The sequence below is a fragment of the Bufo bufo genome, chromosome 2 (genome assembly GCF_905171765.1).
Source record: "Bufo bufo chromosome 2, aBufBuf1.1, whole genome shotgun sequence".
NCBI lineage: Eukaryota > Metazoa > Chordata > Amphibia > Anura > Bufonidae > Bufo > Bufo bufo.
In genome coordinates, this window is record NC_053390.1 from 652604779 (window position 1) to 652631136 (window position 26358).

Genomic DNA, 26358 nt, shown 5'->3' on the forward strand with positions numbered 1-26358 from the left:
AAAAGTGAACAGTGCAAACTGTCACTTTTTTTTTTCACTGGTATTGACTGTTAGGCCTAGTTCACATGAACGTATGGCTTTTATAGTTTTTTGCGGTCCATTTTTCACGGATCCGTTGTTCCGTTTTTGAGTTCCGTTGTGTTTCCGTTTCTGTTCCGTTTTTCCGTATGGCATATACAGTATACAGTAATTACATAGAAAAAAATGGGCTGGGCATAACATTTTCAATAGATGGTTCAGCAAAAACGGAACAGATACGGAAGACATACGCATGCATTTCCGCATGTGTTCCGTTTTTTTTGCTGACCCATTGACTTTAATGGAGCCACGGAACGTGATTTTCAGCCAAATATAGGACATGTTCTATCCTTCAACGGAACGGAAAAACGGAAATACGGAAACGGAATGCATACGGAACACATTCCGTTTTTTTTTGCGGAACCATTGAAATTAATGGTTCCGTATACGGACCGTATACCGAACACAAAAAAACGGCCCGTACACCCGCAAAAAAAAAACGTTCGTGTGAACTAGGGCTTAGGTTTTAGGATAGTTTAGGTCCCTTGGTTAGGTAGTTAGCGATCGTTTAGCGCCCAGCCCACCGCAGTCACTGATTCGCTGATTAGCGTATCGCTAATCAGCATTTGTACTTTTATAGTATCTGTAAGTGATCAGAACTGATCACAGTCAGATCTATCATAGTATTAGTGTCACCTTAGTTCGCCCTCCACCCAAAACGCAGTGTTTGCCCGATCAGGCCTGATCGGTCGCCCACACGTGAGTTAACCCACGCCCGCCCACGCCGCAGTGACAAAAAAATTATTATTTTTTGATCACTGCACAATCACTTTACAAGCGCTGCGGCGATAAAAAAATCAGTTTTGATATTTTTTATCAATCGCAGCGGCCTCTGGTACTTCGCTAGCCTCCCATTTGTAAGACAGCCTTGCTTTTTTTCTTGGGTAGTCTCAGGGAATACCCCTAAATTTAGTTGACCAAATGGCAAACAAGGGGTATTCTTCTGAAGAGGCCTACAGGCTTCTGACCCAGTCGGATGAGGAATGGGAACCCTAATCTGACGAATCTAGAGGGTGAGAATATGAACCTGTAGAAAGCAGTGGCAGTCTGACCCAAAGTTCGGACGAGGAGGTTGAGGTCCCTGATAGCACCAGGCGTACCCGGCCCCGTGTTGCTAGACCACAGGATGCGCAGGATCCGCTTCAAGGGCAGCAGAGTGGGGCTGGCGCTGTCGGATTACGCGGTGAGGCATACACCAGCAGCGCAGCCCATCCTGGACCTAGTACCAGCACTGCCGTACAACATGGTGAAGTGGCGAGCACCAGAAGGGCAGTTGAAGCTGGTACGGTGGCACGAGCATTAGTTCCCCCGTCGCAGCCACCGCACAGACAGGCCCGTAGAGCCCCTAGAGTTCCTGAGGTGCTGGCAAACCCTGATTGGCAGCCCCCAACTTCAGCCGCACCAATAGTTCCCCCTTTCACCGCCCAGTCTGGAGTTCGGGTTGAGACAGCTCAGATCGGTTCGGCACTGGGATTTTTTGAGCTGTTCTTGACTGCGGAGCTCTTGGACTTAGTCGTGGCAGAAACAAATCGGTATGCCACTCAATTTATAGCCGCCAACCCGGGAAGCTTTTATGCCCAGTCTTTCCGGTGGAAACACGTCCAAGTTTCCGAAATTAAAAATTTTCTGGGCCTTCTCCTCAACATGGGTCTAACCAAAAAGCATGAATTGCGGTCATATTGGTCCATGAACCCAATTCATCACATGCCCATGTTCTCTGCTGCTATGTCCAGGACACGATTTGAGACCATCCTGCGTTTCCTGCACTTTAGCGACAACAGCACCTCTCGTCCCAGAGGTCACCCAGCTTTTGACCGGCTCCACAAAATTCGGCCCCTCATAGACCACTTCAACACCAAATTTGCAGATTTGTATACCCCTGAGCAAAACATCTGCGTAGACAAGTCCCTTATACATTTTACCGGGCGCCTTGGCTTCAAACAATACATCCTAAGCAAGCGCTCCCGGTATGGGGTCAAATTGTATAAGCTCTGTGAAAGGGCCACAGGCTATACCCACAAATTTTGGATCTATGAGGGTAAAGATCAGACCCTGGAGCCGGTCGGTTGCCCTGACTACCTGGGGAGCAGTGGGAAGACCGTCTGGGACTTGGTGTCACTCTTATTTGGCAAGGGGTACCATCTTTATGTGGACAATTTTTACACAAGTGTGCCCCTCTTCAGGCATTTGTTCCTAGAACAGATTGGCTGCTGTGGCACCGCGCGACCTAGTCGCCGGGGCTTCCCCCAACGGCTCGTTACCACCCGTCTTGCAAGGGGGGAGAGGGCTGCCTTGTGTAACGAAGAACTGCTCGCGGTGAAATGGAGAGACAAGCGTGACGTTTACATGCTCTCCTCCATTCACGCAGACACGACAATACAAATAGAATGGGCAACCAGTGTCATTGAAAAGCCCCTCTCAGTCCACGACTATAACCTTCACATGGGAGGGGTGGACTTCAATGACCAGATGTTGGCTCCTTATTTAGTTTCCCGACGCACCAGACGCTAGTATAAGAAGGTGTCTGTATATTTCCTCAAATTTCAGGAAGAGATCATCGAGAACCTCCTGTATCCAGCAGGTTCCGTGGCCCCATCCACCAGTGTAGTGAGCCGTCTACACGAGCGACATTTCCCCAATGTCGTTGCTGGTACCTCAACCCAACCGTCACTCCGAAAAAGATGTCGTGTCTGTAGCAGGAGTGGAATAAGGCGTGACACCCGCTATTTATGTCCTGACTGCCCTGACCACCCTGCCCTATGCTTAGGGGAGTGTTTCCGGAAGTACCAGACACAGGTACACTTAGCATAGGGATTGCATCTCACAGGACAGGCACACAGGGCTATTAGGGCCCTTTCACTCACAGCTGCTGCAAACCTCTCCTTTCACCTGGGACAAAGTGCATAATGTACTTCGCCACATCTTTGGGCGATTTGCGCTTTGCACATTGTCCCATGGGGAAGGAGAGGTTTGTCCTATAAAGGTAAAAAAAAAAAAAAATCACCGGTAAGCAAAAAAGTTAACGTTCTGTTCAAAAAGTTAAATAAAGTTTATATGTTCCGTTCAAATGTTATTATAAAGTTAATAAATTAATTGCGTTGCGACCTGGTTTTTTCTTTTTTGTTTTGTTTTTTTTACCTTCCAGGTGGACCAACCGATCGACTAGCTGCAGCACTGATGTGCATTCTGACAGAAGCATTGCGCTGCTGTCAGATTACACAAAAGTCGGTGTTGCAAGACGAGATTTCTCCTCTGCAGTAAAAGATACGTTTGCCGAGGCTTATGAGCTGAGGGGGCGGCGGTGTTCATATGCTTTGGCAAACACTTTGTATATTAAAAAAAAAAAAAAAAAAAATCCCGGCAATGATTTATTCATCCACATCGATTGATGTGAATGGAGAAATCGGGTTTGCCAGGACATACGGTCTAAGTGGGTTTGGATGTTGGGCGGAGCTGCTATGTCCTGGCAGACGCCTTTCCCCTCCTTTTTTTTTTTTGGCAGAGATTTTTTCATCCACAATGATCGATGCGAATGAAGAAATCTGTGCCGTTCATTTTTTCTTTCAGCCCAGAGGCTATTGAGTCCATGAAAGATTGAAATTTTAGTCCCAAGTTAGCGGAAAGGGAGACTTTGTGAGAAAAAAAAATATATATATATATATATATATCAATTTCTGCTAACTTGTGCCAAAAAAAGAAAATTTCTATGAACTCGCCATGCCCCTCATTGAATACCTTGGGGTGTCTTCTTTCCAAAATGGGGTCACATGTGGGGTATTTATACTGCCCTGGCATTTTAGGGGCCCTAAAGCGTGAGAAGAAGTCTGGAATCCAAATGTCTAAAAATGCCCTCCTAAAAGGAATTTGGGCCCCTTTGCGCATCTAGGCTGCAAAAAAGTGTCACACATGTGGTATCGCCGTACTCAGGAGAAGTTGGGGAATGTGTTTTGGGGTGTCATTTTACATATACCCATGCAGGGTGAGATAAATATCTTGGTCAAATGCCAACTTTGTATAAAAAAATGGGAAAAGTTGTCTTTTGCCGAGATTTTTCTTTCACCCAGCATGGGTATATGTAAAAAGACACCCCAAAACACATTGCCCTACTTTTTCCGAGTACGGCGATACCACATGTGTGACACTTTTTTGCAGCCTAGGTGGGCAAAGGGGCCCACATTCCAAAGAGCACCTTTCGGATTTCACAGGGCATTTTTTACACATTTTGATTTCAAACTACTTCTCACGCATTAGAAACCCCAAGGTATTCCGTGAGGGGCATGGCGAGTTCCTAGAATTTTTTATTTTTTGTCACAAGTTAGTGGAAAATGATGATTTATTATTTTTTTCTTACAAAGTCTCATATTCCACTAACTTGTGACAAAAAATAAAAACTTCCATGAACTCACTATGCCCATCACGAAATACCTTGGGGTATTCTTTCCAAAATGGGGTCACTTGTGGGGTAGATATACTGCCCTGGCATTTTAGGGGCCCGAATGCGTGAGAAGTGGTTTGAAATCAAAATCTGTAAAAAATGGCCGGTGAAATCTGAAAGGTGCTCTTTGGAATGTGGGCCCCTTTGCCCACTTAGGCTGCAAAAAAGTGTCACACATCTGGTATCACCGTACTCAGGAGAAGTTGGGCAATGTGTTTTGGGGTGTCTTTTTACATATACCCATGCTGGGTGAGAGAAATATCTTGGCAAAAGACAACTTTTCCCATTTTTTTATACAAAGTTGGCATTTGACCGAGATATTTATCTCACCCAGCATGGGTATGAGTAAAATGACACCCCAAAACACATTGCCCAACTTCTCCTGAGTACGGCAATACCACATGTGTGACACTTTTTTGCAGCCTAGGTGGGCAAAGGGGCCCACATTCCAAAGAGCACCTTTCGGATTTCACCGGCCATTTTTTACAGATTTTGATTTCAAACTACTTTGCACGCATTTGGGCCCCTAAAATGCCAGGGCAGTATAACTACCCCACAAGTGACCCCATTTTGGAAAGAAGACACCCCAAGGTATTTCGTGATGGGCATAGTGAGTTCATGGAAGTTTTTATTTTTTGTCACAAGTTAGTGGAATATGAGACTTTGTAAGAAAAAAAAAAAAAAAAAATCATCATTTTCCGCTAACTTGTGACAAAAAATAAAAAGTTCTATGAACTCACTATGCCCATCAGCAAATACCTTAGGGTGTCTACTTTCCGAAATTGGGTCATTTGTGGGGTGTTTGTACTGTCTGGCCATTGTAGAACCTCAGGAAACATGACAGGTGCTCAGAAAGTCAGAGCTGCTTCAAAAAGCGGAAATTCACATTTTTGTACCATAGTTTGTAAACGCTATAACTTTTACCCAAACCATTTTTTTTTTACCCAAACATTTTTTTTAATCAAAGACATGTAGAACAATAAATTTTGAGAAAAATTTATATATGGATGTCGTTTTTTTTGCAAAATTTTACAACTGAAAGTGAAAAATTTCATTTTTTTGCAAAAAAATCGTTAAATTTCGATTAATAACAAAAAAAAGTAAAAATGTCAGCAGCAATGAAATACCACCAAATGAAAGCTCTATTAGTGAGAAGAAAAGGAGGTAAAATTCATTTGGGTGGTAAGTTGCATGACAAAGCAATAAACGGTGAAAGTAGTGTAGTGCAGAAGTGTAAAAAGTGGCCTGGTCATTAAGGGTGTTTAAGCTAGGGGAGCTGAGGTGGTTAAAGGGCTTCTGTCACCCCACTAAACTCATATTATTTTTTTTGTGTACTTATAATCCCTATCCTGCCATATTGCCATACATTATGTTATTAATAATTTTCCTTCAGTAGATTTAGCAAAAAACGTACTTTTATGATATGCTAATTACCTTTCTACCAGCAAGTAGTGCGCCTGCGCCGATGACGTCACCGAAAGAGAAGACGTCATCGGCGCAGGCGCACTGAGGGAGTGCTGAGGAGGCGAGCCTCCTTATCTCAGAGCGCCTGCGCCGAATAAACACAGGCGCGCGATTTTTGAAATGCTGACAGGGCTGGCCGGAGGAGGAGATCGCGGCTGGCCCTGTCAATCAACAGAGAGGGGGCGGTTTTCTGCGGCTGCTACCAGCAAGTAGACGCCCTACTTGCTGGTAGAAAGGTAATTAGCATATCATAAAAGTACGTTTTTTGCTAAATCTACAGAACGAAAAGTATTAATAATATAATGTATGGCAATATGGCAGGATAGGGATTATAAGTACACTAAATTAGTTTAGTGGGGTGACAGAAGCCCTTTAAGCCCGGCGGTGCTCTGAATGGTGGAGCAGGAAGACTGCTCCATCATTCAGCCTGTAGGCACAGATCGCGCTTCTGGCCTTTGTGGGCGGGGCCTGCAACCTGGAAATCTGCATAAGCTCTGCCCACACAGTGCTGCAGAGCGATCTGTGCCTGCAGGGAAGAGAGGTATGTGAGCTTCAGGAACGGGATAAAGTGAGTAGTTACTGTGTGTTTTTTTTATACAGAGGGGTACAGACTAGAGGGCTTTATTACTATGGAGAAGCCACAGTGGTATTTATTACTATGGAGGAGGCACAGAGGAATTTATTACTATGGAGGGGGCACAGAGGAATTTATTACTATGGAGGGGGCACAGATGGCTTTATTACTAAGGAGGGGGCACAGAGGGCATTTCTACTATGGAGGGGGCTCAATGGGCATTATCACTGTGAAGGGGGCACAATGGGCATTATTACTATAAATGGGGCACAATGGGGATTATTACTGTGAAAGGGGCACAAATAGGGCAATACAACTGTGAAAGGGGCACAGAGAGGGCATAACTACTTTGAGAGGGCACAGAGAGGGCATAACTACTGGGGGGGGGGGGGTTGCGCCAGAGAAAGGACCCTCCCTGGATGCCAAACACCCTAGGCATGCCACTGGAGAACTGTATGGAATTATTATATGACATTGTATGGCAATATTTAGGTACAAACCTTCAGGTAAAAAGAAAAAGATATTCTAAATTTACTGTGACTAGGGATGTCCCGATACCGATACCAGTATCGGTATCGGGGCCGATACCGGACATTTGCACGAGTACTTGTACTCGTGCAAATGTCGCCGATACCACGGCCGATACCTCAAGGGCCCAGATCAGCGGTGGTGGCGGCTTGTCCCATCTTCTTCCGGGCGGCGGTGGCGCTGCTCCTAGCTGATCAGCGTGTGGGCGGGACTTCTTTGCGGCAGTGTTTTAAGTCCCATGTCGACTACGCACAGACCTGGGGATGGCAGCGGATATTATCCACCTGGGGATGTGCTGGCTTGGCAGCGGCAGGAGGAGGCCGCCCCTGGCTGGGGTTCTGGATATTACCCTCACTGAGTCAGGGGACTGCAAGGAGCTGGGCCGGAGGTGGAGAGATGGCAGGAGCTGCCGGAGCCCAGGTACTGCAGTCCATTCTTATGTCTGCCAGCCACATCTGAGTCTGAGAAAGCTGGGTGACGGCCAATATGGCTGCCTCTCATCCAGAGCAGGAGTGGGAGGAGCTGGCAATGAGAACTTCAGGGAAAGTGGCTGACAACCCCTGTGACTGCTATGATGCTGTCTGCTGTGGTTGTCACCAAGGATATACCAGACTGGGAGCACTCGTACAGTCTGTGACTACTCAGTCGCCTTCATTATGCTAGCGTCGGATCTGCCTGCCAGATCCATCAAAACGTATACCAACTGATGGCATTTGTCAGACGGATCAGGATCCTGATCCGTCTTACAAATGCATTGAAATGCCGGATCCGCCTTTCCGGTGTCATCCGGAAAACCGACTCTGGACATTACTTTTTTTTCTAATTTTTTGCGGTCTGACCACAATGCCGGATCCGTTTTGCCAGAACACTGGCACTGGGAGGAAGTTAAAGCTACTTCCTCCCAGGTGCATCTGCATGGCAAGGATTGCAGCAGGCCAGGTGGGTACGGTGCATGAAATGGAGGAGAAATTCAGTTAATTTTTCTCCATTTCATGTTAAAACAGACAAACAATTAATAATAAAATAAGTTTGGGGGGGGGGGGGGGGGGGCGGAATGGGCATATAAGTGATCCCCAACCAGTGTGCCTCCAGCTGTTGCAAAACTACAACTCCCAGCATGCCTGCACAGCCAAAGGCTGTCCGGGCATGCTGGGAGTTGTAGTTTTGTCACTTTTGCAACAGCTAGAGGCACGCTGGTTGGGAAACACTGGCCCATTCTCTCCTTTCATGTGCCCATTCCCCTCCTTTATATGCCAGTGTTTCCCAACCAGTGTGCCTCCAGCTGTTGCAAAAGTGACAAAACTACACCTCCCAGCATGCCCAGACAGCGTTTGGCTGGGAGTTGTAGTTTTGCAACAGCTGGAGGCACATTGGTTGGGAAACACTGTTATATGCCCATTTATTAACCCTTGTACAAAAGGAAAAGTAAAGCAGTTGTCCATAGCAACCAAATTCCAGCTTTAATTTTTTTCATTGCTATCAGCAACTGCACCGCTGTTTCTTTGTACAAGGTTTGTAAATTAAATTAGAATTTGCTGTAAAAACATTACCACACCATAATTGGTATCGGTAATTGGTATCGATGAGTACTTAAATAAAAGTATCGGTACTCGTACTCGTACTCGGTCTTAAAAAAATGGTATCGGGACATACCTAACTGTGACATATGACATAACTGTACATAACCCATATGGCTTACTTCACTACAAGACGGGCTGCATGGATTTCGTCAAGAAATACAGATGTTTATCCCAAATGAAAAACCTCAGGTACATGCTGCATCTACTCTGGAGTTGCCCCAGGCTTCAGATCATCAGACTTTTAAATTAGCTCATGGGAACTCCTTTCCTCTAGGCCAGGGTTGAGCAACCTCCAGCTTTCCAGCAGTTGTTAAACTACAATTCCCAGAATGCTCCATTAAGTAGTATGGAAGTTCTGGGAACAGCCAAGCAAGTGTGCATGCTGGGAGTCATAGTTTCACCACAGCTGAAGGGCAGGAAGTTGCTGATCCCTACTCTAAACCCCAAAATCTGCTTCCTTTGGCTTTTTTGATGTACCAAATCTCTTTGCCTCAATCTTCACCATATTGAATATCCAGAGCAATCTGCAAACAGCGTGTTAGGATTGGTTCACAGGTAGTGATGGCCAGTTTGCAGTGTTCGCCGACGAACACATGCGATCTGCCATCTTTATTCCCAAGTCCGGCGATGCAGAGGTAAGTCCTTACCTGTTAGACCAACCTATAAGAAAAACTCTAATAAGGTACAAACAGTACACTGGGGTCTAGTATAATATACTGAAACCAACAAGAGCAAAAAACCAATAATCCCGCAAAAAGGAATGAAAAAGCACTCATAAAATACATGTAGTTTATTAAGACACAGAATAAATATACAATCCCCCATTACCTTGTGCCTTTATGTCATTGTATATTTATTCTGTGTCTTAATAAACTACATGTATTTTATATGAGTGCTTTTTCATTCGTAAGTCCTTACCTGTGCCTGCGCCGCGAGCCGCTCTGAAACACATGCGGTCACCGGGAGCAGGCAGTTCCGAGAACAGCCACCAGGGGCCTTCATCGGGCTGTTCTCGGAACTGCCTGCTCCTGGTGACCGCATGTGTTTCAGAGCGGCTCGCGGCGCAGGCACGGGTAAGGACTTGCCTCTGCATCGCCAGACTTGGGAATAAAGATGGCAGAACGCATGTGTTCGTCAGCGAACACTGCGAACTGGCTATCACTGTTCACAGGTAGCAAAAATGCTCAGTAGGAGCCAAGTGCCGGAGATCGTTTAGAAATCTCATCTACATGCTGCTGAGAAAACTACCAGTTTAAATGGACCTGCATTGACTTAGGCCGCATGCACACGACTGTTTTATTTTGCGGTTCGCAAAAACGGGTTCAGTTTTTCCGTGATCCGTGACAGTTTTTCCGTCCGTGGGTCTTCCTTGATTTTTGGAGGCTCCACGGACATAAAAAAGTCGTTTTGGTGTCCGCCTGGCCGTGCGGAGCCAAACGGATCCGTCCTGAATTACAATGCAAGTCAATGGGGACGGATCCGTTTGACGTTGACACAATATGGTGCAATTTCAAACGGATCCGTCCCCCATTGACTTTCAATGTAAAGTCAGGAGTTAATATACCATAGGATCTGAGTTTTCTCCAATCCGATGGTATATTTTAACTTGAAGCGTCCCCATCACCATGGGAACGCCTCTATGTTAGAATATACCATCGGATTTGAGTTACATCGTGAAACTCAGATCCGACAGTATATTCTAACACAGAGGCGTTCCCATAGTGATGGGGACGCTTCTAGTTAGAATATACTACGAACTGTGTACATGACTGCCCCCTCCTGGCAGCACCCGATCTTTTACAGGGGGCTGTGATCAGCACAATTAACCCTTCAGGTGCCTCTATTGTAATATCATTGGTGGCCAGTGTGCGCCCCCCCCCCTCCCTCTATTGTAATATCATTGGTGGCCAGTGTGCGCCCCCCCCTCCCTCCCTCTATTGTAATATCATTGGTGGCCAGTGTGCGCCCCCCCCCCCTCCCTCCCTCTATTGTAATATCATTGGTGGCCAGTGGGCGGCCCCCCCCTCCCTCCCTCTATTGTAATATCATTGGTGGCCAGTGTGCGGCCCCCCCCGGCCCCCCCTCTGTTGTAATATCATTGGTGGCCAGTGTGCGGCCTCCATCGGCCCCCCTCCCCCCCTCTATTGTAATATCAATGGTGGCCAGTGTGCGGCCTCCGTCGGCCCCCCTCCCCCCCTCTATTGTAATATCATTGGTGGCCAGTGTGCGGCCAGTCCCCCCCCCCCCCCCGCCCGATCATTGGTGGCAGCGGAGATTCCGATCGGAGTCCCAGTTTAATCACTCTAGGGCTCCGATCGGTAACCATGGCAACCAGGACGCTACTGCAGGCCTGGTTGCCATGGTTACTTAGCAATATTACAATATTAGAAGCATCATACTTACCTGCTGGCTGCTGCGCTGTCTGTGTCCGGCCGGGAGCTCCTCCTACTGGTAAGTGACAGATCATTAAGCAATGCGCCGCACAGACCTGTCACTTACCAGTAGGAGGAGCTCCCGGCCGGACACAGACGGCGCAGCAGCCAGCAGGTAAGTATGATGCTTCTAATATTGTAATATTGCTAAGTAACCATGGCAACCAGGCCTGCAGTAGCGTCCTGGTTGCCATGGTTACCGCTGCCACCAATGATCGCGGGGGGGGGGCACGGCCGCACACTGGCCACCAATGATATTAATACAATAGAGGGGGGCCGGGGTGGCCGCCCACTGGCCACCGATGATATTACAATAGGGGGGGGGGGCCGCACACTGGCCACCAATGATATTACAATAGGGGGGGGGCGGGGGAGGCCGCACACTGGCCACCAATGATATTCAAATTGGGGAGGGAGGGGGGTCTGCCCCCTGCTGCCTGGCAGCCCCTGATCTCTTATAGGGGGCTATGATATGCACAATTAACCCCTCAGGTGCAGCACCTGAGGGGTTAATTGTGTGGATCACAGCCCCCTGTAAGAGATCGGGTGCTGCCAGGCAGCAGGGGGCAGTCATGTACACAGTTCGTAGTATATTCTAACTAGAAGCGTCCCCATCACTATGGGAACGCCTCTGTGTTAGAATATACTGTCGGAAATTAGTTTTCACAAAGTGAAAACTCATCTCTGAAAAAGCTTTTATGCAGACGGATCTTCGGATCCGTCTGTAATGAAAGTAACCTAGGGCCACGGATCACGGACGCGGATGCCAATCTTGTGTGCATCCGTGTTCTTTCACGGACCCATTGACTTGAATGGGTCCGTGAACCGTTGTCCGTCAAAAAAATAGGACAGGTCTTATTTTTTTGACGGACAGGAAACACGGATCACGGATGCGGCTGCAAAACTGTGCATTTTCCTATTTTTCCACGAACCTATTGAAAGTCAATGGGTCCGCGGAAAAAAACTGAAAACGGCACAACGGCCACGGATGCACACAACGGTCGTATGCATTAGGCCTTATACTGCAGGTTCTACCCACAGCTTCCAACTTGTGGAATGCAAACATTGGAAGCTGGGCAGAAACGCTGCGCTCCCATCAGCAATGGTGCCCATTTCGGGCAGTTTGAGTGGCAGCTTTCGTCAAGTCTATTATGGATTTTATGTTGCCAAAAATCTGCAGTGGACTTGCTACATGTGAAATACAGCCTTAGGGCTCATGCACACGACGGTGGTTTTGGTCCACATCGACCGATTCATTTCAATGAGGATGTAAAAGATGCAGACAGCACACGGTATGCTGTTCGCATCTGTATGTCCGTTCCACGGCCCCACAAAAAAAATAGAATATGTCCTATTTTTGTCCGTATAGAAAACAAAAATAGGCAGGATTTATGGTTCTGCAAAATGCTGAACGCACATGGCTGATATCCGTGTTTTATGGAACTGCAATTTGCAGACCACGAAAAAAAAGTTACTCCTGTGTGCAAGAGGCTACATTCACACAACCATATCAGCTTTGCGGTCCGCAAGACGTGGATACTGGCTCTGTGCATCCCACACTTTTCGTGCCCAATTGTCAAAATGCCTATATACAGATGTGGACAGCACATAGATGACAAAAAATGTGGATTGGACGGAGTCCGAAAATACGGTTGTGTACAGGACAGGATAAGCAGAGCAGACTGATATATAGTATAATGGGAAAAGATTCATTTAAATTTGATTATAGATTTGTATAAATATATCTCTACCTTATAAGAAATTAATTACCATATTTTTCCGAATATAAGACGCAAAAGGGGAGGAAAATGGCAGTGCTCCTTATAGTGTGAATTCTAATAACCACTGCCATTATGAAAGCGGTCATTACTATGCAGGAGGTGCGGAAAGCTGTGAGTGAACCACTGCGCTGGATGTACTCACTGCTCCCTAGTCTTCTTCTGGGCCCCACTCTGCACTGTTTCCCGACTGCGCTGCTCTGTGTCCTAACTGAGTACAGCATCAGGATGTAGTTCACGTAGGCGCACACTATGTGCGACATCAGGTCACAGTGCAGTGCGGGGCTAGAAAAAGACCAGGGAGTAATGAATGCTGGAAGAGTGCATGGTTCAGAGCAGGTGAGTTAAGTTCTTTTATTTATTTTCTGATTGAGCTTCGGGGTCTGATCTGAGGATGAATGGGGTTCTGATATGAGCTCTGATGGGGGTCTAATATGAGGAGGAATAGGGGTCTGAGAAAGAGGTCTGATGGGGGTCTGATCTGAGGAGGAATAGGGGTCTGAGACAAAGGTCTGATGAAGCTTAGGGGACTGATCTGAGGGCTGATGAAAAATATGTTTTTTTTTGCCATTTGCGGATCCCTTCCTGACTTTCTGGACCACATGTTAACAATTTTAACTTGCTAATGTCTTAGCCATTGCCCCTGGCATGTAAGGGGTTATACAGCCTGGATCGGCACTCCTGCTGAAGAGCGGCTATCATGTGAGAGTCGAGTCCCTGCTCTCCGTTGCACAGGGAACCTGTGCAGCGCTTAGACAGGGCCGCTGTGAAAAGGGAGCAGCACAGCCTAAGGCCCCTTAGTGAACGCCGGAAAAAGGTGTAAGGGTGGTCACTAAGGGGTTAATCATGTACATATCTGCCTGAGACATAACTGCAAGCCAAGTTTTGCAGCAATCCGACATTTCTATCTGGTTGTGTCCTTTTTTTTGTCAATATTACATTACTACATATGGTCATTTTTCTCACCCATATTACCTACTTGGTCATTGACATCACTTTAGGTTATTCATTATAGTTTGTTTATGACACTGAATGCACGCGTTCATTTCTATGGTTCTGCAAAACAAACAAAAAATGCAGAAGGATGTCATCCTTGGTCTGTCCGCATCCATGTGGCTGTTCCCCAAATTATAGAACATGTACTATTTTTGTCCATTTTGCGGACAAGAGTAGGCATTTCTACCAAGAAGTTGCAGCATGCACAAGGCCAGTATCTTTATTTTGCGGACCACAAAAAAACAAAATACATACGGTCGTGCGCATGTAGCCTAGGAAGTACGTATGTGTATGCATTCAGATGCTTACAAAATCTGTCTGAAATTAAGTGAGGAGACCCTACTTTGCTCCTTTCCCAAAGCCCGATTTTACAGAAAATTTCCCCTGATGGAAAATTTTTGTGCCAAGAATTCTGATCACTGGTGCGTGTCCTCTCCTCTGACTGAATGGGTCAGTATCTCACCTGTGCCTTCTCTACTCTCAGAACAAAAAACTTCTTCAGATAAAAGCACCTGCAAAATATACTGATTTATGGACCCAACTAGACATGAGCAAAAAGATTCATCCGAATTGAGTTCTTGAGCAGTGAGAGGCTGTCTCCGCTGCTCTATCGCCTCCTCCCTCCCACTTGATTGACAGGGATGGACATAGAAACATAGAAACATAGAATGTGTCGGCAGATAAGAACCATTTGGCCCATATTGAACCATTTGGACCATATTGCGTCTGCGCCAGAACTCCGAGTAGCGGCGTAAGGGTTTGCTACTGGAGCAAAGAATATTTCCTATGTAGGATGATCAAGGCAAACCTGCACCATTAAGCATGCGTAATTTTACCACAAACCTGCCTCCTAGAAACTTGGTCGTGAGATATTTTTTACATAGAGAACAGGTGTAAAGTTTCCGATTGCATAACTTTAGTATCTCAGTGTGGAGTGACTCATGTACATGGGTGTTGTCTCACTGTACATTGCACAACCTGATCTGCCAGACTATCCTCATACCTTTGTCTGGAACTCTGAGCAAATCACAGCCAATATGCATGAGAAAAGCAAGAACCTGAATATTCAAGGAGGACAAAGCTGCAGATGCCCCCATTCCCATGAAAGAATACCTTAGTATCATGTTCGTAACATCAAAACTCTGTAGTCCATCAGCAATGGTGATAAAAATGTTCCGAAAAATTCTGGCCACTGAATGCAGGTTCCAAATCAGTGTAAGGCCTCATGCACACGACTGTTGCTTTGGTCCGCATCCGAGCCGCAGTTTTTGCGGCTTGGATGCGGACCCATTCACTTCAATGGGGCCGCAAAAGATGCGGACAGCACTCTGTGTGCGGTCCGCATCCGTTGCTCCGTAAAAAAAAATATAACCTCTCCTATTCTTGTCCGTTTTGCGGACAAGAATAGGCAGTTATATCAAGGGCTGTCCGTGCTGTTCCCCAAATTGCGGAATGCACACGGATGCCATCCGTGTTTTGCGGATGCGCAATTTGCGGACTGCAAATCACCCAACGGTCGTGTGCATATAACACCTGTAGAAGAAAGGTTTTTTTCTCTGGCGCTCCTCTTCTGTAAATCCCGTTTCCGCTGACTTCATGTCCTTTACCAAGTTTCTGGCCTGAACTATGGAAGCGGCCAGAATTATTCCTCTCCTTGGCACATGCACAGTTGAGGTTGATTCAGGATGACCGTTGTTGTTTTGCGGTCCGTTTTTCACGTATCCGTTGTTCTGTATCAGAGTTTTTTTTTTCCCTCTGATTAAAGTCCTCTTCTATTCCGTTATTGCACAAAACATATCCGTATGTTTCCATATTTGATCCGTTTTTTGCGGATCGGAAACAGTAACTTATTAATCACCAAACACATGAGCATGGGCTGGGCATAGCATTTCTACAGTATGGATCTGTAAAATACGGATGACATATGGATGCGTTCCGTATTTTTTGCGGACACATTGACTTGAATGGGGCCTCGGACCGTGATTTGCGGACAATAATAGGACATGCACTAATTTTTTGCGGAACAGCCATGCGGACAAACGGAAACAGAATGCACACGGCGTAACTTCCGTATTTTCTACAGCGCCATTACAGTGAATGGTTCCGCATACAATACGCAAAAAACCCAGAATGGAAGTGGAAAGAAAATACGTTCCTGTGCATGAGGCCTAAGCCTGTTCTACTAATGTACAATATTAGGCCTCTTGCACACGACCGTATGGCTTTTTCAGTATTTTGCGGTCCACAAAAAACGGATCCGCAAAAAATATGGATGATGTCCGTGTGCATTCCGTTTTTTGCGGAATGGAACAGCTGGCCCCTGATAGAACAGTACTATCCTTGTCCGTTATGAGGACAATAATAGGACATGTCCTATCTTTGAACGGAACAGAAAAACAAATGCGGAAACGGAAGGCATATGGGGTACCTTCCGTTTTTTTTTGTGGACCCATTGAAATTAATGGTTCCGTACACGGAACACAAAAAAAACGGAACGTAAACGGCCTCCTGCACACGAACGTGTGCGCCCCGTGGCCGTCCGTGATCTGCCCGTTCTGCAAAAAGATAGGACATGTTCTTTCTTTTTGCGGAACGGAAGTACGGGACGAAACCCCACGGAAGCACTCCGTAGTGTTCCGTTCTGTGCTTCCGTTCCGCACCATTCCGCATCTCCGGATTTGCGGACCCAGTGAAGTGAATTGGTCGGCATCTGTGATGCGGAATGCACATGGAATGGTGCCCGTGTATTGCGGATCCTCAGGGTTCTTTCACACAACCGGGTCCTTTGCTGGAATCACTCTCCGAGTGTTAAGAGAGATTGTGCGGTTTGGACTACAGAAGCACACAGCATTAATACTGCATGCCTCTGCCTGTCCTTACTTCTACAGAATCAGGGCTCATGCACACGAACGTATTTTCTATCCGCTTCCGTTCTTTTTGCGGAACTGTATGCGGAACTATTCACTTCAATGGGTTCGAAAAAACAGCGGAAGGTACTCAGTGTGAATTCTGTTTCCGTATTTCCGTTTCGCAAAAAAGTAGTGCATGTCCTATTATTGTCCGCAAATCACGGTCCGAGGCCCCTTTCAAGTCAATGGGTCCACAAAAAATACGGACGACATCCATGTGCATTCAGTTTTTTGTGGAACGGAACATCTGGCCCCTAATAGAACAGTACTATCCTTGTCTGTTATGCGGACAATAATAGGACATGTCCTATCTTTGAACGGAATGGAAAAACGGAAACGGAATGCATACGGAGTACATTCCTTTTTTTTGCAGATCCATTGAAATGAATGGTTCCATATAGGTAGGCAAAAAACGGAACGTAAACGGAAATAAAAAACGTTTGTGTGCAAGAGGCAAGTAACATCCAATTGCAATGTTTGGGAAACAAAACAAACAGAAAACAAGCAAGACCTGTCAAATTGTCTAAAATACAAAAAGACATGGTCCTACTTTTATATTAAATGGGGACGGAGCGGCGGCACGGCGAAATAGCGGAAGGACGGATCCGACAGGGTGAACAGCCTGTCGGATCCGTCCTGCCGCAAGTGTGAAAGTAGCCTTAGACTTTATGCACACAGCCATTGTGAAAACAGGTAATTGATCCTTGGTAAATTATTACCAAATAGCCCTGTTAAAATATAGCAGACGACCTTGTAGACTACATAAACATAATAATAATGCTTGGTTATTGCAGTGCTGCTGCCATTCTAGAGAACTAGACACTGTATGGAGCTGCGAAGTTCAGGTGCCTGATCAGCGGGGGTGCCGGATGTAGGACCCCTGCCAATATGATATAATAACCAATCCTAAGAACAGGTCATCAGTAGCTAAGTTCTGACAAACCCCAAAATTTACAGTTTGTGTTTTTTTTGGTCAAATTTACCATAAGGCTAGTGTCACACCTAGGTTTTTCAGCTTTTTTTTTTTAGGGTTTTTGGTGAGTTTTTTTAGGCAAAAAAAATGCACATGAACGTATTTTCATTCCGTGTCTGTACCATTTTTTTGCGGACCGTATACGGTACCATTCAATGGGTCCGCAAAAAAAAACAGAAGTTACTCCATGTGCATCCTGTTTCTGTATTTCTGTTCCGCAAAAAAATAGAACATGTCCTATTATTGTCCGCATTACGTACAGGGGTAGGACTGTTCTATTAGGGGCCAGTGGTTCCATTCTGAAAAATACGGAATGCACACGGACGTCATCCGTATTTTTTGCAGATCTGCAAAATACATACAGTCGTGTGCATGAGGCCTTAGGCTACCTGCACACGTTGCGAAGTACGCGCGTTAATACACTACCAGCAAAGTGTATGATATTGGACAAATCTTATGTACACTTTGCTTTTTACTTCTGTACAGAAAATGACTTGCTGTGTGGAATTTGAAATCTGCAGCAAATCAACTGTTTGAACATTTTTTGGTGCAAACCCTTTGCAATCCAAGGGCGAGATCTGCGGCAAAACCACATCAAATCAGCAACATACAGTGACTTGCAAAAGTATTCACCCCCCTTGACTTTTTTCATGTTTTGGTGCCTCACAACCTGGAATTAACATGGATTGTTTGGGGATTTGCATCATTTAATTTACAGAACATGCCCACAACCTTGAAGATGTTTCTTTTTTTTTTATTGTGAAGCAAACAAATAGGACAAAATACCAAAAAAAGTCAATGTGCATAACACCTTTTGCGGCAATCACAGCTCCAAGTCGCTTTGGATAAGTCTCTATGAGCTTACCACATCTTACCACTGGATTTTTGGCCATTCCTCCTTGCCAAACTGCTCCAGTTCCTTCAAGTTGGATGGTTTGCGCTTGTGAACAGCAATCTTTAAGTCTGACCACAGATTTTCTATTGGATTGAGATCTAGGCTTTGACTAGGCCAGTCTAACACATTTACATGTTTCCCCTTAAACGACTCAAGTGTTGCTTTAGCAGTGTGTTTGGGGCCATTGTCCTGCTGGAAGGTGAACCTTCGTCCTAGCCTCAGATCATGCACAGAGTGGTACAGGTTTTGCTCAAGAATATCCCTGTATTTAGCACCATCCATCTTTCCCTCAACTTTGACCAGTTTCCCAGTCCCGGCTGCTGAAAAACATCCCCACAGTATGATGCTGCCACCACCATGTCTCACTGTGGGGATGGTGTTTTTTGGGTGATGTGATGTGTTGGGTTTGCGCCAGACATAGCGTTTTCTTTGATGGCCGAAAAGTTCAATTTTAGTCTCATCCGACCAGACCTTCCTCCATACGTTTTGGGAGTCTCCCACAAGCCTTTTCACAAACTCACAACGTGTCTTTTTGTTTTTAGCTGAAAACTATGGCTTTCTTCTGGCCACTCTGCCATAAAGCCCAACTCTATGGAGCGTACGGCTTATTGTCGTCCTATGTACAGATACTCCAGTCTCTGCTGTGGAACTCCACAGCTCCTCCAGGGTTACCTTAGGTCTCTGTGCTGCCTCTCTGATTAAAGGGTTTCTACCACCAGAAATACTGTTATGTAGCTGACTGACATGAGCGATGCGCTAATGTCAGCACTACATAACAGTAGGTTTTTTACCTTTCTCCCTGCAGCCGTTTTGGTAAAAAAAAACACTTTTATAATATGCTAATGAGCCTCTAGGTGCTATGTGGGCATAAAATCAGCAACTAGAGGCTCCATCTACTCACACTTTATCCCGCCCAGGTCCTCTGTTCTGCCCGCCCTGCTCCTCTTGATTGATGACACGGTCCGCCGCATCGCTGCCGAAATCCAGCGCCTGCGCCGTTCACTTCTGTATTCGGCGCAGTGAGTGAATGATGTGCTTCTGGTGCAGGATTCCTCACTGCGCCTGCGCCGACTACGTCACAGTGAGGAAGCCGGCATCAGGAGAGTGGCCTTAGCTCACTGCGCCTGCGCCGTATACAGAAGTGAACGGCGCAGGCGCGGGATTTCGGCAGCGATGCGGGAACATGAACGATTTTTCCGCGCGACTGCAAAATATTGTAATGCGTTTTGCACTCGTGTGAGAAAAATCGCGGGTGTTTGGTACCCAAACATGGTTATAAGGGAAAATAATAGCATTCTGAATACAGAATGCATAGTAAAATAGCGCTGGAGGGGTTAAAAAATAAATAAAAATAATTTAACCTTAATCGCGCAGCCGGCATCGCTTCGGTCTTCTTTCTTTGCTGTGTGCAGGAACAGGACCTGTGGTGACGTCACTCCGGTCATCACATGATCCATCACCATGGTAAAAGATCATGTGATGACCGGAGTGACGTCACCACAGGTCCTGTTCCTGCACAAAGCAAAGAAAGAAGACAGAAGGAGATGCCGGCTGCGCGATCAAGTGGATTAAGGTGAGTTAAATTATTATTATTTTTTAACCCCTCCAGCGCTATTTTACTATGCATTCTGTATTCAGAATGCTATTATTTTCCCTTATAACCATGTTATAAGGGAAAATAATAATGATCGGTCTCCATCCCGATCGTCTCCTAGCAACCGTGCGTGAGAATCGCACCGCATCCGCACTTGCTTGCGGATGCTTTGCGATTTTCACGCAACCCCATTCATTTCTATGGGGCCTGCGTTACGTGAAAAACACACAAAATAGAGCATGCTGCGATTTTCATGCAACGCACAAGTGATGCGTGAAAAATCACCGCTCATGTGAACAGCCCCATATGAATGGGTCGGGATTCAGTGCAGGTGCAATGCGTTCAACCAACGTATCGCATCCGCGCGGAATACTCGCCCGTGTGAAAGGGGCCTTACGGTACGGCCACAAGTTGAGGTTTCCTGATGCGGTTTTGGAAGCCAAAATCTAGAGTGGATCATAAAATGAAAAGCGTAAAGGACAGATACAACTTCCTATTTTAAGGTAACTTCTAATAAATGTAAAAATGATTTTTCCCATATCAAAGGTGTCTATAACCACTTCTTCACAGCAGTATTTTTCATCAGCATCTGCCAGCCAAATACAGAAGTTACTCCGTGTGCATTCCGTTTCTGTTTGTACGCATGGCCGTTCCGCAAAAAAGTAGTGCATGTCCTATTATTGTCCGCAAATCACGGTCCGCAAAAAATACGGAAAGCACATGGAACACATCCCTATGTCATCCGTATTTTATCCGTTTTTCTCGGATCCATACTGTAGAAATGCTATCCCCAGCCCATATTGCTCATGTGTTTGGTGATTAATAAGTTACTGTTTCTGTATACGATCCGCAAAAAAATGGATCAAGTACGGAAACCATACAGATATGTTTTGTGCAATAACGGAACAGAAGAGAACTTAAAATCAGAGAAAAAGAAACCTCAGATACGGAACAACGGATCAGTGAAAAACGGACGCAAAACCTCAACGGTCGTGTGCATGAGCCCTAACTTTCATGAACAGGAGATGACCTGAGTGTACAAGGTGTAAAATAACCAGATGGATGATATTTCGGTTTTTGTTTCCGTTATTTTGGGTCCAAAACACTTCAGCACCACACCGCACAGATACAATTTAAGCCCCTTCCTGATATGTGCAACTGTCTAGTAATATAGCAGTTCAGTTGTGAGGTGGTAAACCGGGGCTAGGCAACTTCCAGTACTCCAGCTGTTGAGAAACTACAACTCCCAGCATGCATACTTGGGCATGCTGGGAATTGTAGTGTCACAACAGCTGAAGTGCCGAAAGCCAGCGTGGTAGGCCATACAATGGGACCTACCAAAGAATGTTGTAAGACTAAAGCCTCATTCACACGTCAGTGTTTGGTTAGTGATTTCCATCAGCGATTGTGAGCCAAAGGCCTCATGCACACGACCGTGCCGTTTTTTGCAGTCCGCAAACCGCGGATTCGCAAAAAACGGAAGTCGTCCGTGTTGCCTTCTGGAATTTGCGGAACGGAACGGGCGCCGGCAATATAAATGCCTATTCTTGTCCGCAAAGCATTCTTGTCTGCTGCCCCGTGACTTCAAGCATGTGTGGAGAAGCGCGCCGGCAGGGGATAAAGGAACGTTTTTACAGCTTCAGGAAGAAAATGATTGTTACAAACACGCTGCTGGCTACTCTCAGGTACTGCTGCCGGCTTGGGATGTTTTTTGGAGGCGACAGGTTCCCTTTAAAGTAACCTACAGTTTCTTCTTGGCTTTTTTTTTTTATTGTAAAAATATATGTTTTTTACAAGCATTTTTTTTTTTTTTGGGGAAGGGGGGGGGGGTGTTTTTGTGCCTTTTACACCCAGACCTTTAAAGGAAAAAAAAAAAAAAAAGGTCTATGGAAATGGAAATTTTTCCATATACCAACTGTATAAATTTCTCAAAATCTCTGCTTGATGTAGTATTTAGTACAAGGGGATGAAAATCTGCCCTGGTCCTGTGATGAACACATGGGTGCAGGACAAAACACAGCTCTGTTAGGGTAGGTTCACACAGAGGATTTTGGGCACAGACTTCAGAGCGGATTCAGTCCCCAAAAGCGGGTACAATATGCGCTAAAACTGCCTCCCATTGCTTTCAAGTGAACGGAGCTTAGCCCCGCCCAGGCCAGTTGATACTAGTCGTGACATCACTGGGCCAGCGGTAAACAGTGAGAAGGCCGCGGCGCTGCTGGAGCGCCGCTGCCTTCTCAAACAGCTGATCGGCAGGGGTCCCGGGTGTCGGACCACCGCCGGTCAGATGCTGATGATCTATCCAGAGGATAGATCATCAGTTTATACAAACTGCAGAACCCCTTTAAGGACTCATGCGCATCACTGTGTGCCACCCACATCTCTCAGGTTGACGGCAACCTCTCGGACATGAACTTGCTGCATCATAGTCATTTTTTCTATGAATTCCTATCTGACCGTGGGTCTATTGTACTGTACTCACATGATGCACTGAGTTCGGTCCAGGAGATGTGGCAAACACGCGGGCCATGATTCCCTGGCGGCACGCGATCGTGTGCATAAATCCTAATGCTAATGTAAGAAGGCATGTACCTGTGTGACCATAACATGACCATGGTTACCCAGCAGAAGTAAATAATGAATGTTCTAGCAGAGATCTTGAAAACCAGCCAAAAGTATGCGGGAACTGCATAATTCTATAGTCCTCTATATCTAGATAATAACATTTATGAAAACAAGATGAAAGTGGTTTTCTGGTACTTAGATAATGATGGCCTGTCCTCAGAATAGGGCATCAATATCAGATTAGTGGGGGGTCTAACACTGATCAGCTGTTTTCGGCAGCTGCCGGTAACTATACAGTGGATGGGACCGGAAACGCAAGGTTCTGTCCACTGTGTAGCGGCATTGCCGGGTTCTGCAGCTCAGCTACCGCCATTCAAGAGAATAGGACCTGAGCTACAGTATGAGGGCTCATGCACACGGCTGTAGCCATATTGGCAAAATTTGCACTTTATTTTAAACAATTTTGTGTTTCACTAACATTTCACCTTTACATTGTTTGGAAAAAGATCTGTTACACAATACACATCTTAAAAATTTCTTGAAAAGTTTTGTAATTTGTATACACACAGAAGAAAATAATATAAAGGCGATATATCGCTATATTGCACATGCTTCAAATTATATCGCGATACAGATTTTAGGCCATATCGCCCCCCAGCCCTAGTGACAACTGATATAACAACAACCATTACAGCTTCCAAGGAGGTTGTCACCCATCTTTCCCAAATTCAGAAGAGGACGATACAAGAAGGTAATATTTCCAGGCACCCAATCTGATTTATTCTATTGTATTGCCCAATATGTCTACTATAAAGCAGGGGTGTACTACATTTTCTGGTGGGGGGGCACATTACTGAACCAATGATGAGGGCCGAAAATAAAATTTAAAGGGGCATTAGCAACTGAAATATTGTATTTCTGGCATATTGTACATACAGTATACACCATTAATGTCTAGTTACACTTCCAGGACTCATACATGTTTGTTACCAGATGGTTGGGGGCCACATGGAATGGTATCAAGGGCCACATGTGGCCCCCGCCGGCAGGTTGTGCACCCCTGGTATAATAGAACAGTCACCAGTGTGTGATTCTGGGCTTCTTCATTGATCTATGGCCTCCTGCTTCTATAGCGGTGACATATTCTGCGGCGCTGTAAATAAGTGTCCTATCCAATGGTGAGGCCTCCTCTGCTGCAATCTACAATGAAGGCTATTACCTCATCAGGCCTCGGCCTCCTGAAGGCCGGCTTTACAGACAGATCGTGGCTTTGTTCCTGGCACATAGATTATCTAAGTGAATATTCAGTGCACAGATTTGCCACCATATGCTGCGGCTCATCCATCACCATTAAGGAGACAATGCTCCCAGTGCCTGACCTGAGGACAGTCAGGGCAGGTCCCTGAGGATTACACCAGCATGCCCCCCATACACCCCCCTGCCCATGGTTACCTGCAGCCTGGGTCAGGTTGGACCTCCTGTGCCTCCTGTTGCCAGCACTGTCCCTCAGCTCCTCCTCCTCTTCCTCCAGCCAGGCTTCAGCCATCAGCAGACAGCACAGGGTAAAAGCATTGGAGGCTCAGAAAATGGCATTCCTTCTCCCCAGGGCTGTGAGGAGCCTTCCCTCGGATGAGGCCGAGCGGTGCTCAGTGTGTGTGGCAGCTCCCTACACGACGCTCAGCCGCATGCCCGCTGCCATTTCCATCCATTCACTAGACACAAAGATGCCAGTGTCAGCCTTGGTCGCCCGTGCACCTGATCCTCGATGACACATGCAGGCCAGCCTCTGCGCACAAACTTTGCCCTGTGTGAACATGCATGTAAAGGAGCCAGGGCTCCCAGGGGGGCACTCCTCGGCTGCGGTGCAGGGGGAAACTTCCACAGCACAGATGCTGCTGCCGTCCCTGCCTTCTCCTCCTTCCTTGCACTTTCTAAATATTCCGGTGTCAACAGGAAATTGTTCTCCCCGTCTCCCTGTGATAGTAAAACAAAAGGGAGAAAGGGAGGGAGGAAGGAGGAGGAGGTACCTGCGGCAGGGGCACAGCGAGAGCAATGACAGCTCCTCAGAAAGGGAGCCAGGACAGCTGTGTGGGGCTCCTAATGTCTCACCCCTATAGAAGAGTGTAGAGGAGGGATGTCAGTGCTGATGTATAGAGGGGCAGTATGTGGGGAAATACCTCAGGACACATATGGGGGCTCCTAATATCTCACCCCTGTAGAATAGTGTAGAGGAGGGATGTCAGTGCTGATGTATAGAGGGGCAGTATGTGGGAAAATACCTCAGGACATATATGGGGGCTCCTAAATAATCAGCCCTGTAGAATAGTGTAGAGGAGGGATGTCAGTCCTGATGTATAGAGGGGCAGTATGTGGGGAAATACCTCAGGACATATGGAGACTCTTAAATAATCCCCCCTGTAGAGGGCATAGTGTAGAGGAGGGATGTCAGTCCTAATGTATAGAGGGGCAGTATGTGGGAAAATACCTCAGGACACATATGGGGGCTCCTAATGTCTCACCCCTATAGAAGAGTGTAGAGGAGGGATGTCAGTGCTAATGTATAGAGGGGCAGTATGTGGGGAAATACCTCAGGACACATATGGGGGCTCCTAATATCTCACCCCTGTAGAATAGTGTAGAGGAGGGATGTCAGTGCTGATGTATAGAGGGGCAGTATGTGGGAAAATACCTCAGGACACATATGGGGGCTCCTAATATCTCACCCCTGTAGAATAGTGTAGAGGAGGGATGTCAGTCCTAATGTATAGAGGGGCAGTATGTGGGGAAATACCTCAGGACACATATGGGGGCTCCTAAATAATCACCCCTGTAGAGGAGGGATGTCAGTCCTGATGTATAGAGGGGCAGTATGTGAGATAATACCTCAGGACATATATATGGGGGCTCCTAATATCTCACCCCTGTAGAATAGTGTAGAGGAGGGATGTCAGTGCTGATGTATAGAGGGGCAGTATGTGGGAAAATACCTCAGGACACATATGGGGGCTCCTAATATCTCACCCCTGTAGAATAGTGTAGAGGAGGGATGTCAGTCCTAATGTATAGAGGGGCAGTATGTGGGGAAATACCTCAGGACACATATGGGGGCTCCTAAATAATCACCCCTGTAGAGGAGGGATGTCAGTCCTGATGTATAGAGGGGCAGTATGTGAGATAATACCTCAGGACATATATATGGGGGCTCCTAATATCTCACCCCTGTAGAAGAGTGTAGAGGAGGGATGTCAGTCCTGATGTATAGAGGGGCAGTATGTGAGATAATACCTCAGGACATATATATATGGGGGCTCCTAAATAATCAGCCTTGTAGAATAGTGTAGGTGAGGAATGTCAGTCCTAATGTATAGAGGGGCAGTATGTGGGAAAATACCTCAGGACATATATATGGGGCTCCTAATATCTCACCCGTGTAGAATAGTGTAGAGGAGGGATGTCAGTCCTAATGTATAGAGGGGCAGTATGTGGGAAAATACCTCAGGACATATATGGGGGCTCCTGAATAATCACCCCTGTAGAAGAGTGTAGAGGAGGGATGT

The 26358-nt window shown here is 46.2% G+C and overlaps 1 protein-coding gene across 1 annotated transcript in view; it reads right to left on the reverse strand.

Moving 5' to 3' along the window:
• Window positions 1-24767, reverse strand: part of SH3D19 (SH3 domain containing 19) — a 141195-nt gene extending 116428 nt beyond the window's left edge. Inside the window, exon 1 of the mRNA XM_040418538.1 lies at window positions 24254-24767. Within this exon, the coding sequence (XP_040274472.1) occupies window positions 24254-24347 (94 nt within the window). The 5' untranslated portion in view covers window positions 24348-24767. The remainder of the gene's footprint in view (window positions 1-24253) is intronic.
• Window positions 24768-26358: the final 1591 nt, after the last annotated feature.